At 29.4% G+C, this 21,120-nt stretch overlaps 1 protein-coding gene across 1 annotated transcript; it reads right to left on the bottom strand.

The window, feature by feature from the left end:
- Positions 1 to 17,837: 17,837 nt before the first annotated feature.
- LOC132932686 (zinc finger MYM-type protein 1-like) lies at positions 17,838 to 20,239 on the bottom strand. Its single transcript, XM_060999055.1, has 2 exons — positions 19,997 to 20,239; positions 17,838 to 19,880 (listed from the first exon to the last, which is right to left on the bottom strand). The coding sequence occupies exon 2, from the start codon at positions 19,851 to 19,853 to the stop codon at positions 17,838 to 17,840; it is 2,016 nt and encodes a 671-aa protein (XP_060855038.1). The 5' UTR covers positions 19,854 to 19,880; positions 19,997 to 20,239.
- Between the last annotated feature and the right edge of the window lie 881 nt (positions 20,240 to 21,120).

Genomic DNA, 21,120 nt, shown 5'->3' with positions numbered 1-21,120 from the left:
ATTAATATAAATATAATAAAAATGGCAAATAATTATGTATTAAACGCAGCAGCAGATGTTTTCGAACAAATACTTATTCTGGAATTGAAAAAAAAAAACAAAAAAAACGTGAATATTGGGTTAAAAAATTGATAAGTAGAAGGAATAATTTAGGTGCATCAGGAACGTTACTAAAAGAGTTGCATTTTGAAGATCCGAGGTCGTTTTGTAACTTCCTTCGAGTTGATTATGCCATGTTCTATGAACTCTTGCAAAAGGTAAGACAATAATTTATTATCATAATACAAAAAAGTACTTATTTTTAATGTTGTTTTAGGTTGGTCCTATTATACAAAGGCCTATTATACAAAGATGCTATATCTTCTCAGTTAAAAGAATTCATACAAGTAATTAGCACTGAACTATAATCACTCCCTAATGAAATTGGTTAAACTAATTAAAAGACAACTAAAATATGGGTGGTAAACCATTAATTAATGTAGGTATTGTATACTAAACTCCATGTACTTCTAACTATTTCAATGCAATTCCATTTAATTCCACTTTCCTACATGGGTGTTAAAATTGTTGTACACTAGGAGTAGTAAATAGTCTATTAGGTTAAATGGTATATTCACCTAAAAATTGACTTCACAGTTTTAAATTTGTTATCTTTTATTTATTCATTTTTAAACTTTTAATAAATATTAAGCATCCTTGCTTTGGTAAATTAATACATAAAAATTAAAATTAACAAGTAGATATTAAACAAATATCAAACATAATAACTATAAATATTTGAACAAAAAATTAATATTTAGCATCCTCGCTTTGGTAAATTAATACATAAAAATTATTATACTTGATCGTTCCAACTTGAAAAATATGTGGTCAGTACTTCCTCTGTGTTGTGTGATTCTTGAACATTAGCATCATAATCATCAATTTTGTTTTTATCATATAAATTATGTACATAATTTGTATCAACACTTTTACTTCTATGTCCATAAAAATGTACTTCAAGAGGGTTCGAATCAAAATTGTCACACATTGTTGATCTATCTATGCTGGGAATTGGTGTACTACAGTTCAAACTTGATGATTTATAATTCAAGTTATCTAGTCTAGCTTCATATAGTAGGTTTTGGATTTTCTGTTGCATTTCAAGTGCTTTCCGTAGTGGCATGTTATTAAGTTGAATACCAATTTGTTGGCCAAATACGGTGAATTCATTGTCCTGGACATGCTGTCTAATATCTTTCAAAGTATCTAACGCCTCCCTCAATGTTTCTTTTGGTTTTGATTTATTTGATTTAATGTCTTTAACTATGGTTTTATGAGTTGATATAATTTTCTGTTGGTTAGTTAGAGGAGAAATCTCAGAAGTCATGGAGGTTTCATTATCTGTATCTTTCATGATGTGTATTTCTTCTGAAAGTTCTTCATTGTTCAGGTTCTTAAAAACAAAATAGTTTCAGCAGGAGGTGTAAGCAAATAAATTGAATTTATAATATTCAGAAAACAATTTTAGTATTTTAATATAATATACATTTTATAATTGTTTTATTTGTGTTATAGGTACCAAAAAAAAAAGCTGAGTGGGAAATAATAACTAATGGATTCAACACCAAATGGAATTTTCCACAATGTATAGGGGCAATTGATGGCAAGCACATAGTTATAAAGGCCCCTAAACATTCTGGTTCATTATATTTCAATTATAAGAACCAATTCAGTATAGTTCTTCTTGCCTTGGTTGATCATGATTATAATTTTACATGTATCGATATAGGGAGCTATGGTAGTGCTTCGGATGGAGGAATTTTTGGAAAATCAGCCTTAAACACTGCAATAATACAGAATCAGTTAGATTTGCCAGAAAATAGTGTAATTCTGGGAGATGAAGCTTTCCCACTAAAAGAGCAGGGGAACAGGGGGCTAAATGATACACTTTTGGTCATTATTGATTTTACTCGGAACCAGTTCAAAAAAATGTCACTTTTTTTTCTGTTTCAGATATATATAGGTATAATGATTAAAGTCACTGGACATTGAAAACTTAGAAAATATTTTTTATATATGAAAAAAATTCTTCAAAAAAAAAAAAAAATGTAACACATTACCCCATGGTGGGGCGATGTGTTACAGCACCCGGGGTAAATTGATACAAAAAATTTATAATGACTACTAAATAGAATAATGACAAACTATTGTAAATTAAAACATTTTTTTTTAATCAAATACATTTTCCGTGCATACAAATATTGTTAACATTGTAAATATACATGTATATAATATACCTTTATTTCAAAATACATTTTTCAAACTACCTTTCTTAGGCAAATAAATTATTAAACATGTGTCAACATTTTATTAGAAAATTGAAAGTTAAACATAAACAACCTAAACAGAAATAAATATAATAACAACAACTAGATACTAGAATTTATATCAAATTATCTCTTAGGTAAACTTAATTATTAAATTAGGTAAATAATTAATTAAAAACATAATCAGTCCATTAGAAACACTTTCTTTGGTAAATAAAACATACTTTTTAAATATTCATAATTATTAAAAATAAAATCATTCCATTAGACACACCTTCTTTGGTTATTAAAAATAAAAAATGTAGACACCATTAAATTATTGTAAAAAAAAATTAGTCCATTGAACACATGGCACAAGTAAAAGTGTCAAGATTTTTTTTAGTCGTGCAAGTTACATGAGCCCAGAGCTTGCATTGTAAACATTGTACCCAATCTTTTTCAGACTTTCTCGACTGTGAATATGGCCCACTACACATCAGACAAAACGTTTCCATTTCTTCATCTTCTGCATCTACTGTAGTGTGTGACTTAGCAAGTTTCAGTTTTTTACATGCTTTTACTTTTTTTGGATATTTTATTGCCATTTTGTTTTTCTTTTCTTGTCTTATATTATGCTCATTTTGAATTTTTTCCTTTTCAGGAGTATCTGTTAAAATAGTAGATTTTCTTTTTCTCACTTGACGTTTACCATCCATTTTACGAGCACCAGCTTTTGGAAATGGTCGAATTAGTTCAGGTGACACATGATTGTCAGATGTTTTATTCTGAACCAATTCTGAAGTGGTAGGAGGTTCAATTGGCTGATCAATATTATTGTTATTATCTTCATTAGTTTTATTATTATTAGTTACATCATAAGAAACATCTTGTGAACCGTCATTCATTTCCTGTGGTCGATCAGTTACATAGCTCGGCATGAAATCTTCCTCAGTAAATATATCCGGATTGTAAGGATATATTCCTGATACTTTAAAACCAGATTGAATGTTGGACATTGTAGCAGCCATTGGTAATGCCTGTTTGACAATAAATGGTATATCGTAAATAGTCATTGGTCTCCCATGGTTAGAGCCCATCCAAGAATCACTGAACTTATGAGTAAACGTTTTAAATGACCTAAAGACAGATCGATCCAATGGTTGCAGCTTATGGGAGCAATGAGGAGGGAAGGATAATAATATTATACCATTGGATTTACAATAATTTAGTACTTCAATGTTTAAATGAGAATCGTGATTATCTAAGAGTAAAAGAACTGGTTTCTCAATAGATGGTTTTACATTTTTGGCAAAATGTTTTATGAAGATTAAAAAATCATTTCCAGTCATCCACCCTGATTGGTTTGCACTACCTACAGATCCAACTGGGGCATTTGTTAAGAACCACGGTTTCATTTTCTTTCTAGGGAAAATTAACATTGGGGGCACTGTGTTTCCTATGGCACTTACAGCTAAAGCTACCGTTACTAGTGTGCCTCTTTCCCCTGATGTTATTGAACCCACTTGTTTTGTCCCTTTGACAGCTATAACTTTAGCTGGCCTATGCACAGTTGTAACTCCTGTCTCGTCAACATTATATATATTATGGGGTTCAAACTTAAAACGATCATATAATGAACATAAGTTATCAAAAAACTGTTTAACATTATGTTTGTTAAAGTTTGTGGCTCTGCTTAGACTTGTAGCTTGAGGTGTCCTCACTGATAAATCATTATTTCTTTTCAAAAATGAATACAACCAATCTTCACCAGCACAAAGATTATCATACCAATTACTAGGCATTTTGCAATTATTTACTTGTCCATATTGAAAAGCCAAATTTCTTAGATCAAAACCAGTAAGCCCAAAATATATTCGAGACGACTGTTTCACATACGCCGATAATTCTACTTCTTGTTCTGTCGAAAATACTGTTTTTTTTGTCCAGCCAATTGTAGCAGGTAGTTTTAAATCTAAAAAAAAATATACCAAATAACTACCTATAATTAAATGACATTTAAAAAAAATGAATATAATATAATATAATAAACATACTAGGATCAGTTATTTTTTTTTTATAACGTTGTAATGTCATGACATTTACATTATGTTTTTTAGCAGCATCACGGAGGCTCATTTTACCATCAATTACTTCTTGGACCGCTTTATCATAGATAACTTGTGGTGTTGTACCAAAACTGGTCTTTCTTTTGTAATTTCTTACCATATTAATCACTTCTAAATATAAAACAAAATATCAAATAGGCACCAAGATAGGTAGGTAAACGGTTTTATGATTATAAACTGTGGTCGGGGTTAACTGTTACATCAAATTGTATAACAGTTTACCCCGTAACAATTGGCCCCGTTCGGCCATTTTAAGTTGTTTTAGTTATAACACATTGAATATTTTACATACAAAATAAATTCCAACATAATTTCATTGAGTAGATATTGTGTAAGAAAATTAGTTAAAAAAACTTACCTTACGTGACAATTTGACGGGAATTAGTTAACAAGTCTTGGACGTAAAATTATTTTTTTTTTAATCAAAATTCATGTTTTGTGTAATAACTGTTTCTATTTATTTGTGTTCGAGTTGGCTTATCAATATCTAATTGACCATCATGGAAGCCGATAATTTGGTCAAAAAATTACAGTGTTACCAACACTTAACAGTGTTAACCATTTTAGTTGGTATTGTATGATTTAAATTTTCTTTTGGTATTGATGGTATTGTATGATTTAAATTTTCTTTTGGTATTGTTGGTGTTTTATTTGAATTCATTTTTTTCCAAATAGGACTAATCATTTTAATATATTTGTCACCTTTACTTGATTTCGGTTTTCCTGTCGATTTGTCATTATTTTGGTATATTGCATCTGTTTCAATTAATATTTTTGCATAATTTTGGTAATCTTCGTTTGTATAAAATTCTGGTTTTGTAACATCTGAATGAGTTAACAATCTCCACAAACCTGGAGTTAATATATGTTTTTTTCCTTTTAAAATTATGCCATCAACGTCAAACAATATTGGGTATTTTCCAATCATATGTCCAATATTTTCTTTAAAATATATTCCAAATGTATTATTTGGATCTAAAGCTGGTAAATATTTTTGAGCATTTTCCCCTATTATTATATTTGGAGGCATATGAGAATTAATTGTTGTTTTTCTCGGAGAACTTTTAGGTGTTTCATAATACTTCGTATTTAATAATCGTAATACTTCGGGATTATCAATGCAGCTAATGAAAATAGCACGTAATTATCTTTAGTTTCGATGTACCACCCAGCCCTGACAATTGAATTGCCTATTTTATCATTTAAGTATTTAAACTATAATGAGCAAATGTATGATTTTATCAACTGTGATTATAACTGTATTAGATCTAATCTTGCTTTGTTAGACTGGAATGGCATATTTAATGGTCTAGATATCAATCATCATTAGTAAATACGTTCTATGAAAACGTTTATAAAATAATAAATACCTATTGCCAAATTAAAACTTTATACTTACCAAAACACCCTCATTGGTTCAGCCATTCATTAAAGAAGTTAATTTTTGATAAAAAAATTGCTCATAAAATATATAAACAATCACCTACTTCACATAATTATAACAATATTTCTAATCTACGTGCGCGCTGTAAAGCTAAAAATAAAATAGATTACAATATGTATATCCGGAAAACACAAAACTCCATTACTAGTAATTCTAAACTTTTTTGGCAATATGTAAAAAGCAAACGATCTACTCAATCTCTTCCGAATTCTATGGATTACAATAGTAACACTATTTCCGGTGGGGATTATATTACAAACAGTTTCGCACATTATTTTTCCCATGTTTTGAATATACCATCTCACTCGCAACCTATTTCGGATTCTTACAATAATAGTTTTAAATCTGTTGATTTTAATTCATGTACGCTGTCTCTCAGCGATGACTACAATGCACTCAATGAAATAACTTATAAAACTTGTCCTGGTCCTGACAAAATTTCCAATATATTTTTTATGCAATGTAAATTTGTTTTGTCAACTCCCTTACTAATATTATTCAATCATTCTCTTTCCATTGGAGTTTTTCCAGATAAATGGAAAATATCGTACGTCATTCCTGTTTTTAAAAGCGGTGATATAAACCACATAATTAATTATCGACCTGTCTCTATAATATCTATAATTCCAAAAATATTCGAGAGTATTGTTTATAGGAAAATTAGTCCCCTCTTTAAAAATTTTATAATTGACGAGCAACATAGCTTTATGTCTAGTAGATCTACTACATCTAATCTTTTGGTTTTACAACAATTTATTTTAAATGCATTTAAATTAAACTGTCAAGTGGACGTAATATTCACTGATTTCGCTAAAGCCTTTGACAAAGTTGATCATAGTATACTCGCCAATAAATTGTTCTAATCAGGTCTTCGTGATCCTTTCTTTTCTTGGCTAGTATCCTTTCTATCAGGTCGGAAGCAGTACGTGAAATTTAAAAATTATAACTCATTTATGTATAATATTACCTCTGGGGTTCCTCAAGGTTCTAATTTGGCACCTCTTCTTTTCAATATTTATATTAATGATATCAAGAACAACAATTCAAATATATTATTCTTTGCTGATGATGTTAAGCCATTCCGTATTATTAAGACTGGTCTTGATACTAAATTGCTTCAGAATGATCTTGATTACGTGAGTGATTGGTGTGATAAAAATAAATTGCACATGAATGTCTCTAAATGTAAAGTTATTACTTTCACTAGAAAGCGTAGGTCTTTAGTATACAAGTATTTTTTAAAGGGCGTTGAATTAGATCGAGCAAACCTCGTGAAAGATTTGGGTGTATATCTAGACTCTTCTCTTTCATTCAATGACCATTATATCCATATTCAAAATAGAGCGTCCTCTAGGGTTTATAATGCGGAGCTGTAATAATTTTGATAATCCTAAAGCTCTTAAATCACTATATTTCGCCTTTGTTAGATCAATTTTGGACTATAATTCAACAATTTGGTCTCCTTACTCATCTGGTCCAATTCATTCGCTAGAGGCCATTCAAAATCGCTTTTGGGAAATTATAAGTAATAAATGTAATATTCAACGTTTGCCTCACACTTCGTATGAACCATTATTATCATATTTAAACATGAATACTCTTCAGGCTAGAAGGGTAAAACATGACATTTGTTTCATATACAAACTTTTAAATGGTTATGTTAACTGTCCAGATCTGCTGTCAAATGTTTCTTTTTTGGTTCCGGGTAATACGACTAAACAAACCTGTACATTGTATGTGCCATTCCAGCGTACTTATGGTAAAAACGCTCCTTTAATTAGATCTATGCAGTATGTGAATGATTTCAACATTGATATGTTTTTTTGTAATTCTATTGTTCTATTTAATTTATATCTGAGTCATTTAATTAATTAACTTATTGCATACAACAACCCTCATCTAGTTTATATATGTAAAATATTTTTCATTTTTGTTCACATGTATATTGTAACTGGGCTTAATTCTAATAAATAAATAAAAATAAATAAATTACGAGGTTTATAAGGAGTTTTAGGTATTAACATTTTTTGAATATCGTGATCTGTTTTAATTGCAACCTCTTTAACATCATTAACAGAAGATTCAACTTTAGATGAGCCTTCTAATATTGGTTCAAAATTTTTTACTTTTTCTTCTGCTGAATGTTTATCGTGTATAACTCTTTTTCTATAGTTACTTTTTAAATTGTTTTTAATATTAATTATTTTTTCTAACTTTGCTGGTAAATATTCTTTTTCTTGTAATGTTTTTATATTATTTTCATCTTCATCTGCATATTCATCTTTTTTTAAATTATTTAACTTTTTTTCAGAATGTAATAAATCTGACTTTTTATATGTATTTTTTAAATTTTGTTCAAGATGAATTAATTCTTTAATATTTTCAGGTTCGTTTTCTAAATTAGTTCCTTCCTTAAAATTGTTTTGTGTTTCTGGTGGCTCTGAAAATATGACTTTTTTTAAAATTTTTTTTTATTATTTTTCTTAAATTCTTTTGATTTTGTTTAAGATTCATTTATTATATTACATATTATATTACATATTATTTTTTTATTGGTTTTTCAAGTTTATAGTAGAAACGATTATTAATCAGATCGATTGTTATAAATCCATAGTCATTTTCCCAACAATCTGAACGTAAAGTTTTAAAATCATTTAAAGAAATAGTATTACTTAAAAAATCATCCCAAACATTTTTTATATATTGAGTTGATTTAAAAGCAATTAAAAGAGTTAAATTATTTCTTATATATTGTTTATTTGCTAAACTATAACATTTAAATAAATAACTGAAATATCTTTTGGTCTTGATCTATTCATATATTCATAAATAGGTTTTTGTCATCAAAAACAACTAAAATACCACATTCACATTCGTCTACAGATATTACATCTGTATTAAAAATATAAAAATAAATCTCAGGTATACCTTCAAATATTTCTATTAGTTCATTATAAATTGGTTGATCAATACTAGCTATGAGTCACACTATTCAAGGCTAAAAAATTTAAATAGGAAATATTTGTCCCCAAATTTAAATTTGAAAATAATTTATAATCTTTATAAAAGTGAAGTCTCAGAGCCAGTTTCTTTTTATGTTTTCCAAGATGTGTTTAACAAACAGTTTAACTTACATTTTCATGTGCCAGTATCAGATAGTTGCAAAAAGTGTGATTCTTTTAATATGAAACTTAAATTTTTAACTAATGATGATGAAAAATCTATTATTGAAAATGAAAAACAGTTACATCACAGGAAGGCTGAAAAAGCCAGAGAAGGTATGAAATTAGATGCTTCAGAAGCTAAACTAAACAATAATATTACATGCATTGCATTTGATTTAATGAAGACATTAGCGACTCCCATTGTTTCCACTGGAATTTGTTATTACAAAAGACAGTTATGGACTTATTGTCTTGGTATCCATGATCTTGCAACTGATAATGCAACCATGTATGTTTGGGATGAATCTATAGGTTCCAGAGGTCCTCAAGAAATTGGTTCTTGCATTTTACATTATGTAAAAAATTTTGTAACTTCGACTAAACTTGTAATGTATTCAGATCAATGTGGCGGTCAAAACCGCAACATAAAAATGGCTACTTTATGTAATTATATTGTTGCTAGTACATCATTTAATGTAGAGCAAATTGACCACAAGTTCTTACTTAGTGGTCATTCATATTTGCCCTGTGATCAAGATTTCGGATTAATTGAAAAAGAAAAGAAATTCCACCCAGATGTACATTTACCGAATGACTGGATAACAGTCATACTATCTGCAAGAAAAAAAAAACCATTTAAAGTTGTCAACATGACTTCAAATGATTTATATTCAACAAAGTCATTAGAGAGACAGATAACCAATAGAAAAACTGATCTAAATAAGGAGAAAGTGCAATGGCTAAAAATTCAATGGTTAAATTACAAAAAAGAACAACCGTTTAACTTTAATTACAAGTATTCTAATGATACAGATTACCCTTTTTATCGCAATCATATTGGAAAAAGAAACTCTAACGTTCAACATAATCATTTAAATTTAGGATCATTATTCATATCAAAAAAATGTGCAAATGCAAAAAAAACCCAAAATTACTATGAAAGCTAAACCGTTTTGGTGGCCGGCCGTTTTGGTAAAGCGGATTGTAAGACTGACTAGTTTTTCGACGACCCGCACGAGACGGACTACGCACGTCCCCGCCCAGTCGTCTTTTTTCTTTTTTGTAACGGTTATCGATCAGGGCTAATAACCTTTGCTGTAATCGCTTTTTTTTTATTGAATGAATAAAGCCAACCAACACATTCAAATTTTTGTTTCTATTTTGTATAAAATTGGTTACCTCAATCCACCTCACCCACGCGGTCCGCATCAAATGGTCAACACAAGCGATCAAAATTCAGATGATAAAGAAATTGATGTATGTACACCGGTATTATTATTATTATATCATAAACTTTTTTCTTGATTTCCTTACATTACACATCAATATGATAAAAACATGAGTATATAAATTTAGGAACTTTATAATCATCGGAAAAATGGGCAAATGCAGGATTCTAAAAAACATGAAACCGTTATAAAACCTAAACCAAAAAAACAGAAAATAAAATATTGTATATTTTAATAATATATTTATCAATTAATATTGATATTGATTAACTGGCACATGTTAAAAGCAAACAAAAGATTAAACGAACGTTATGATTTCAAAAAATTAAATAAGATCCAAGCTATATACTCGATTATCCTAAGTAAATAAAATTATGTTGACATATGTGTGTAACATTGTAAACAACTGTGTGACGGGGAGTATAAGACCATTCCCCCGGGAGTTTTTACACCTTTATCCATCTATCGCGAGGGCGGCTACTTCACGCCCTTATGACGCGGTCACGTCCCTCCACATATGTGTGGAACAGTTTATTATATAATTAACTAACATTTTAACACTTCTAATATTATAATTTCAGGTAATCAAAATTTTATCTTATTATGTTAATTAAAAAAAAAAAAACAAACGCAACAGGATGTAATTAAATAAGTATTGTAAATTACATTATAATTGTAAAACGTCATAAAATATGTATAACAAATTGTAACCTATTATAACAAGATTGTAAATGTAAAAACATATATATCAATATTATTGTAACTTGTTATAAACAAGATTGTAATGAAATGTAAATATTTATAACAAATTGTAATCAATGTAAATGTATATCAAAATTGTAAAATCGACTACTGTTGACTATTGAACTTAAATATCATTATTAAAGATTCTTAGCCTTACGAGTTAATAATCTTTTTTTTTGGCAGGGAGGTGTAAAGGAATAGCTTTACGTACCAATATATAATATATCGTCGGTGATAAAACAATACCACGTAACTCCAAAAAAAAACGAAAGTGACTTTTATACATCAATTTTTTTAGGAAAAAATAACCTTTATTTTGGTGTAAGTATTCGAATTTCCAAGGAGGTTATAAACTGTGAGGTAATATCACGTAAATCCATTATCAAATTGTTTAATGAAATACCTCGTATCTCCGTGGTAACAAATGTTCAACTAATATCACGTTAATCCATTAACAATTATTATTTTGATAAAAATATCTCGTATCTCCGTTATTTCAAACATGGACAAGTAAGAAGACAATATTGTGATTCATAATAACGAAAGACATCGTCTAACCTAACCTAACGAACGACTAGTTAATTTGTTTTATTATTTTCATTTAATTACCTGACTGTAATTATTTAGTTTTGTTCGTGTCAAATTGTATTAAACTGATTTAAGCTAAGTGCCACGAATGAACAAGAAATTGACGAACTATTAAAACAGTTTGAACACGACGGTAATTATACAAATTAAAAAATTTAATTGCGATATGGAATAATTCATTCTAAATAAATTATATTTTATTTCAAATTATTAGAACAACAATATTAAGGTGATCAAGATGCGTCAACTGATGATACACAGATTACTGAAGATAACAATTCTAATGATAGTAATTATTAATTTTTATTTAGGTACGCTAATAATGTAGTTTAAACTCACAATATTTTTCTTCTTTTGTATGGTTTTGAAGGTGTTATTAGTACTGATCAAATCAGTTTTGTAACAATTAATGAAGATGTCGAGAATGAAAACTCACAGATTTTTAATCAATTTATTATTGTGGATAACCAAGATGCGATTACTGAAGATGATGATTCTAATTATGGTAATTTTTATTATTTTTTTTTTGGGGGGGTTTTTCCGGCCTTTAAGACCATCCCGCAAAACAAATTTCCCCTCCAATATATTCTATTTTCTGCTATTTCTCTCCAGTTTGCTCCTGGATCAACCTCTTTAACATCTTTAACATCTTTCCTCACACAATCTTCCCATCTTAGGCGTGGTATACCTAGTGGTCTCTTTCCTTTCGGTTCTTCCCTGATTACTGTGTTAATCATAGCGTCTTTTTTCCTCCAGACGTAGCCTGCCCACTACAGTCTTCTTTTTTTGATTTCGTTTGAAATACATGGTCTCTGAAACAAGTTCTGTAGTTCTTCATTGGTTCGAATTCTCCACTCTTGGGTTCTTGAGTCAAAACAGGGTCCGTATATACGTCTTAAAATTATTCTTTCAAATGTGTCTAGTTTTATTTCCTCTATTTTTCTTGGTGCCCATGTTTCTGACCCATATAGGACGACAGGACGTATTAATGTCATGTATATTTTTATTTTTAAGTTCAAAGATATTGATCTCGATTTTAGCAGGGTTCCCACACCAAAATAGCAGTTATTGGCCAGTTGCATTCTTTTAGAAATCTCTACTTTTAACTCATTGTCCTGAGTTAAGAGGACACCTAAGTATTTAAATTGTGGAACTCTTTGGAATATAATTTTTATTATTATTATTATTTAGGTACCTCAATAATTTAGTTTAAACTAATAATATTTTTCTTTATTTTGTATGGTTTTGAAGGTGTTTTTAGTACTGATCAAAACAGTTTTGTAGCAAATGAAGATATCGAGAATGAAAATTCTCAGATTACTAATCAAGTTCTTTTTGTGGAAAATCAAGATTCGTTCACTGATGAAACACAGATTTCTGATGAAAATGTAACTATCAGAAAACGTAACAAAAAAAGTTCACCTCAAAATTGGAAAAGAAATAAAAATTAAGTTTTGCGTATGGCAGGTAAAGATTACGTGGGTTACAGACGAACTAATGATAAAGTAGTTTTTCATGATGTAAAAATAAAATAGCTAGGAAGATTGGTCCTACTTGTTGCAGTAAAGCCTGTGAAAAATCATCTATACGAATGTGTGATATATTTTCAGAAGATGACCGACTTAAAATATTTAATAACTTTTGGTCTAACTTAAATTGGGACGAAAAAAAACTTTATGTGACATTTCTTGTGAAAAAAAATCCTATTGAACGACGAAGAGTTCAAGCATCAGCTATATATCGAAGAACTCATACTTTCTATTACTATTTGAAGCTAAACAACGTTCATGTAAGTGTTTGTAAGACTATGTTTCTTAACACTCTTGGATTAGGTGAGTATCAAGTGCATAGTAGGTGTTTAGGGAGAGAACTAGTTGAAAATGGTCATTTTAATAAAAAATCTAATCAGTCTAGAGAAAAATCATCCCATAAAGCCTTTGCTAGAACATTTTTCGACAAACTACCAAAAATGGAATCACATTATTGGCGTCAGTCATCTTCCAAACTATATCTGGAACCCCTTATACAATCCAAGTCTAGTCTTTATAATTTGTATGTTGAACAATGTCACACAAAAGGGAAAACGTCATTTGTTTCAAGAAAACCTTTCAATGATATATTTGAAGACAAAAATCTTTCTTTGTTTCAACCTAAAAAGGACCAATGTGATGTTTGTTGTGGACACAAAACTAAAAATATTAGTGACGAAGATTATCATAAACACATTCAAGATAAAGATCGGAGTAGGTAGGAAAAGAATATGGACAAACTGAAAGCAATCTTGGGAGAAGTACAAGTTTTTACAATGGACTTGCAAGCTGTTAAAATTTATCATCATTAAAGGCTAGCGCATTATATTATAAATGCAAATTATGTGTGCATAATTTCAATATGTACAACTTAGCTACTCAGAAATGTATGTGTTATTGGTGGGATGAGACCCAATCTGATTTATCAGCATCCTCGTTTACTAGCGGTATTATTGATCAACTAAAAATGTGTTATAATGAGAATCCAAATAACAATAGTTATATACTCTGGAGTGATGGATGTTGTTACCAAAATAAAAATGCTGTTTTGTCGAGTGCACTATTGAAGTTTGCTGAAGATTATAAAATATCCAATGAGCAAAAATATCGCACTAAGGGACACACTAAAATGGAGTGTGATTCAGTACACTCTTCAATAGAAAAAAAATTAAAAAATCAAGACATTTACTTACCTTCAGACTAGCAAAAAATTACAATAACCGCTAGAATAAAGCCATTTCCATACAATGTCAAAGAATGTGATAACTCTTTTTTTTTAAACTATCAGACTAAAAATAATAAATTTTTTTCGATAAGACCAGGCAAACAGCAGGAGATCCTACAGTGACACAAATTAAAGCAATTTGTTATGACAGCAGTGAAACTATTGATTTCAAAGTGAATTTTGATGATGAATATTCAGATCTTGCACTTACTCAGAAAAAAAGAAAAAAGGGAAACAATTTTGATCCTGCTGTTAGTTATAATCAACTTCATAAGGAACCTTTGAAAATACCCAAAACAAAGTGGGATCATTTGTAGCAACAAAAAGCAGTTCTCCCTCATGACTGTCATGCATTTTACGACCAAATTAAGTATTAAGTAAGCAATTAATGTAACATACGACTATAAATCTAAATCAAATATTTCATTTTTAGTATTGATGGAAGTATTATTCTATTGTTTTATTATTATTCTAATTGTTAAGTTATAACAAGAAAAAACTATTATTTTAATTTTTTATTATTAAAAATGTGAATGTTACTATATAAATAATATTCAAGACTGAATTTATAAAAGAAAACATTACTTTTTACTGTTATTTTATTATTATTTTATGTAAATAGTATTTATAAATTGTTAAAATGATTTAGGAAAATCTCAATTGTTACACTAAAGTTATCATTTATTTTACCACTAAAGACTTAAAAAAATGAAATTAATTGTGATACTAATAATTATGTTGTATAAAAGTTGTTTTTAAAAGTAATAAAATAATATTATTTTTAATTATTACAGTTTTTCATTTATGAACTAATACCACGTAAGTCACCAAAATTATCAAAATTTACATGACAATACCTCGTAAGTCCTATAATTTATCATAATTATTAAAAATTAATAATTTTTTTAAAGTTTATTATTTAAGTAAATACACGAAATATATTTTAATATAGTTTAATTTTATAAATACATTTTTGTGTTTCCTGAACATTTGACTTATTTGAGTTACGTGGTATTGTTTTATCACCGACGATATGTAGGTAATCGATTCACGCATTAGTGTATAAGTATTACTCTACTTGCAGAGGCGTAACCTCATAGTTAGAAACCACATTCTATTTTGGCAAGCTAATCAGGAGAAGCGGGCAACAACAAATTATCATTACGAGGCGGCGGTTTCACTAAATTGCGAGAATAACAACTTTGTGAACCAGCTACATCCACCTCAAGGACACCCTGTCCACGCGCAGGATCCATCAAAGGTACCGACATCATGTATATGAGGGCTGGGAGCACAGCATAAACAGCGACTTCACGCCACTCAGCCATATACAGGACGACTACTGTTGTAACGTGTCCGCTTCAGCACTCGAAATAGAATTAGAAGTATAATAAAGATACACCAATGTTCGTATTATTCAAAGTATTTTTTATTAAAACATAACAAACGTCTGTACTGGATTTAGAAGTACATACTCTCGTCGTCTCTGGTATTCGACTCCCCGAGTTTGTCTATCACCTTCCTAATTATGCTACGCGGAGTCACCTTGTTATGATGACGTCCGTACGATCTCAAGGTGTGCTCTATTTCTAGTCATCACCTTTGATCTGCGCACACGCTTTCCTATAATATGGACTTTTAGCAAAGTCAACGAATGTCCGTACATACATAATTATACATATTATTTATATACTAATAATGAGGATTATTACATTCCTCCATCCCTAGAATGAAATTATATTTTGATACAATAAGAACTTAAATACTATGCCTAAATTCTAAAACAATTATAATTTCATACAATATTTTTTTTTTTTTTTATTTATTTCACACATCAGTTACTTTGATTGCGTCAAAATGTACAGGATTATAATCGCGTAATGGTACCGGAGATGATGTTGAAACAATACAATATTTTTTTATCATGCTACAAACAATTAAGATTACAAATAAAATTACAATGCTATAAAACATATAGTTATAATTTTTGTGTACCTCGTGTACAGATTGTTTTTGTAATTTGATAATCAATATCTTTATTTATGTCATCTAAAGAACTAGATATAGAATTCAAATCGTGTAGTTTTTTCAATTTTACTCATATTTTTTAAATGATGGTATACTAAACGTAGCATCCTGCTTTAATTTTAGATCAACCGTAATTATTTTTGTTTCCGGTATTATATCTACTAATTGTGAATTTTGCACCGATGTAACTGGTTGCAATATATTTTGGCTTGCAACCCTTTACATTGTTCTTCGATTGTTAATACCCTGTTCCTACTAGCTCTATATTTTCTGATCTCTCGTCTACCCCACATGTTAGTACTACATGTTCGTGTTCTACGGTATAGATCCACGTGTTCTTAAATTCTAATTTATGAAATATACTTCCATATAACTCAAAATATAAATATTTACACATTTGCGTTTTTTCCTTTTGTTTCGTAAATAACGCCATTTCACAGTTAGTATTTGCATTTTTAGAATGTATAGGTTGTACGGCATAAACAGATAAAGTAATTAACTATTCTCTTACAAGCAGACCCGGATTAACACTATCGTAGGCCCTAGGCACAGTTCTTTATTACCCATCATGTGCTAATATACGGTTCTGTAGTGTTCAGTATTTAAATGATTAAGAAACCTAATTTTTGGGAGAGGTAGTGTTTTTCGCAGTGTTTTAAGTCTTTAAAATCAAAAATATTTACAACCTGAAAATCAATTATTAACTTTATAATCATAACTTTATCTAATGACAATTTTAACACATCTAAAAATACATTTTACATTACTCAAAATATATTATTTAAAATTAAACTGCAGGAACCATACAAAACAACTTATTTTATACCATTTTTCATTTTGTTCTTTGTATTTAAATATAAAACAAGATAATTTATTGTAACAATTTAAAAATAACAGTATTATGTAGAATATGTCTTAATATAAATTTATTGTTACAAATGTTTTTTACGATATTTTTTGTTTGCAAATGATTCTATAACTTTTTCGGTATCGATGTCTTGGAGTAATTCGTGTTCAATTGCAAGTACCGATAATGATGATAATTTATCTTGTCCAATAGTTGACCGCTGCCAGTTCTTAACCCTCTTTAAAATTGAAAATGATCTTTCACCTTCGCACGAAGTCCCAAAAATTGATAAATATATCCTAAAAGCAATGTTTACATTTGGAAAACTTGTTACCATTTTGGTATTTATTTGTTTAATTAGCATTTCATTAACAGACATCCCAGTTTCTCGAAAGCTCTTAAAAATCAAAAACTCATTAACAAATGAAGATTCTAAATCGGTTTTATAGGCTTCAACTAAATTATTTGCCTTTATTTTTATTTCTTCATCTTTTAAACTCTCGTTAGTTAAAAAATTAAATCTTTCGTCTAATTTTAAATAAGCTTTTTTTCGTTTTTCCCATTTCAACAATCAATTTATCAATTATTACATAAAATGTTTGAGTTTTGAATTTATCTCTAGCACTCATTGATCAACAGCATCAATTGCATTGCCATCATTTATCGAGACTTTATGTTTACGTTTTCTAGATTCCATTTCAGAATAATCAGACAAACCAGAAACTCTTTTTTTTGCTTTTTCTTCAAATAAATCAAATTCTTCGGCGCTTCTCATTTTTTTAAAACATAATATAAGACTGTTATAGAGGTTAACGACAGTACATATCTCAATACCGGGTGTTTGTAACGATTTGTTTACAATATTAATTTGTTGTAAAATGTCATTCCAAATATTAGACATTAGAACAGTTTCAAGACGATTGAGTTTTTTAACAAGTGACTTAGCTTCATTAACAGCATTAGGAGGTTGTCTTTCTGATAATGAAATATCAATCAAAGCCTGACGGATTTCTTCATAATTAAGTGATAATGCCTTCGTTGCATCACTACGCGCGGACCATCTTGTTTCAGACAGACTTTTAACTACAAAAACAGACTCCTTCATATTTTTTAACATTATAGACCATCTTTGAGGTGATGCTGCCAAAAACGTATAAATTGACTGAACCACACTAAAAAATTTAATGGCTTCAGTACAACATTCAACAGTAACAGATCCTACCAAGTTTAAACTATGTGCAGCACAGGGAACCCACTCGGCCAATTTATTTACTTCACGAAACAGAGCTTGAACTCCTGAGTATATTCCACTCATATTACTCGCATTGTCGTAAGACTGAGAACGGCAATTTGATATGTCAATATTGTTATCGTTAAGCAATTTAGTCAATACATTAAAAAGATATTTACCATCATGCTGTTCAATAGGAACAAAGCCAAGAAATCTCTCTACGACTTTTCCTTGACCAATGGTGGTGTAACGAATAATGATCGTTAACTGATCGATGTGCGCTATGTCGGGCGTCGAATCAATACTAATACCGAAATATATTGATTCTTTTATTTCAGAAACAATTTTTAAATTTAGAGTAGTAGCAAGAATGTCTATAAATTCGTTGCAAATCGTAGATGACATATATGATATATTTCCTTTGCCAGGATTTCCGAACTTTTTTATATGCTCTTCAAGAAAAGGATCAAAATTAGAAAGAAGTTCAAGGCAACCTAAATAGTTACCATTTTTTGGACAGCCAAATACTTCCGAATCTCCTCTAAAAGCTAATCCTCTAGACGATAAGAACTTAATTACTGCTATAACTCGTCTTAAAACTTGAATCCAATACATTTTTTCTTTATTATACTGATTTATTAATTCCACATCTATTTTTTTACATTTTTGAAGGTCTACCATTTTTTTTATCGAGTTAAAATGGTCATTAGATTGTTCGTGAGTTTCCATTCTAACATTAATATTTTTCCAATCATCAAAACCACTTTCGAATTGATGCACAAGTGTTAATTTATCACTACTTTGCAAATGACGAAAAATTTTACACACATAGCAATACACTGATCCAGTGGATGGCGAATATATCAGCCAGTCTCGATTTACACACTCACCATTTCCTAATGCTCGTGAAAAATATTCCTTTCTGAAATATCTCATTTTTTTACCAAATTGTCTAGCAGATACAGTTAAATCTGCATCCACATTTTGAATAGGAATATTTTCAGAAAAATAAGAAATCAGATCAGCGTTAATTTCCCAATGTGCAGGATCGTTACTAAATTTTAAATTACTAAGGTCGGTCAGATTGGATTTAACTTTATCTGGTATAGATTCAGTTATAACACTTGTAGTTTCGTTTAAGGGAGTTGTCAAATTTGGTTCAGTTTTCTTAGGAGATGAACCTAATAAATTACCTTCAATTTTAGATTCATCTGTCATAATATTTATTAGTTGATTTTTATTTGAAATCTCAATTTGGTTTGTACTTGTACCTGCATTAGAACGATTTTGTGTTATTATGAATTTGCTCATGGACCCCATTTGTTGACTGATGTATAAATCTCGTTTTTCTTTCTTTTTTCTTTTAGTAGAACCACTTTCGTGCATCCTTTTGTACCCATCACCAGACATTTCAATATTACTTCTACTAGTTCTACTCTAATAATGTATACATAAACATTTATAAGAGTATATCAGTATATGATATAATTTTAAATACGATGTTATTTTAATATATTATCTAACGTAAGATATAGATTAAAATTTTAAAGTACCTGTTCAGAGATTGTTCCGTTTAAAGTTCACTATACTGGATTTACAATTGACAATAAACGATATTAATGAATAATGATATTATAATTTATAGTACGGAACTGCGGACTGCTACGAACAAATAACAATATTGACAAGGATTACTTAAGAATAATTAAATGTTGTCTTATCGTTTCGATACGGCGAATGGCGATACCGACCGAACAAGTCCCGCATATAATGTCCACGCGTGTGTGTGTGTGTGTGTGGGTGAGTCCGCGGTCGATAAATATTATTTATATTACGTAAATGATATTATTTTTGTATTATTTCCAAAAATATTCTAAACAGAAATCGTCGTTTCATTCATCATACACAGTCGTTTTCCCGTATACCGTATGCATTTTATCGGTTTATGGTTTATCCAATCTGATTTCATTAAGTGATTATTACGAATTACGATAACGAACATTAAATATAAATATACGAGAAATATTATAAAAAATATTTTATTTGTTGTGCTAACATCTACAAATAGTTAATTAACTTTAAAAAAAAATATTACAGAAAAATCGTAACCAAAAATTTCATTTTCGTAGGCCCTAAAATGTTCGTAGGCCCTAGGCACAGTGCCTATAGTGCCTATTGGGTAATACGGCCCTGCTTACAAGAGTTTAATTGTTGTGGTGTAACGGTCGTAAAATATTCATTAGAAGGACTTATCGCAATATAATCATACGTATTTTGTACGTACGCGAACTGTTTGTTTTTAATTTTAATCGGCATCGGAATTATATTATACAAAATAAAATTCTGTTGATCTACCAATGGTATTTTAATATTAAACATCAGTTATTGATTTTCATACACAACACTGACCTCTGATAATTGATACAAATTATATGGGTCAATATTGTCAATATCAATCGGTAATGATGTACCTTTAGGTAATGATAATTTAATTTCTTTCATGCTTTCATGTAATGCCTCGATAGATAAAACTCCCGCATGTATTTGACCTGCCCTTGCTAAATTAATCATTTCCGATATGTAATTGGTCTCAAATGCTTACTGACTTAATAATAAATTTAATAACAAATATGAATCTTGTATTCGTGTTTTATGATCGGACAAACTCGAGTTGGGT

Source organism: Metopolophium dirhodum, chromosome 1, assembly GCF_019925205.1.
Source record: "Metopolophium dirhodum isolate CAU chromosome 1, ASM1992520v1, whole genome shotgun sequence".
Classification (NCBI taxonomy): Eukaryota; Metazoa; Arthropoda; class Insecta; order Hemiptera; family Aphididae; genus Metopolophium; species Metopolophium dirhodum.
This window is presented reverse-complemented; position numbering and strand designations above follow the sequence as displayed.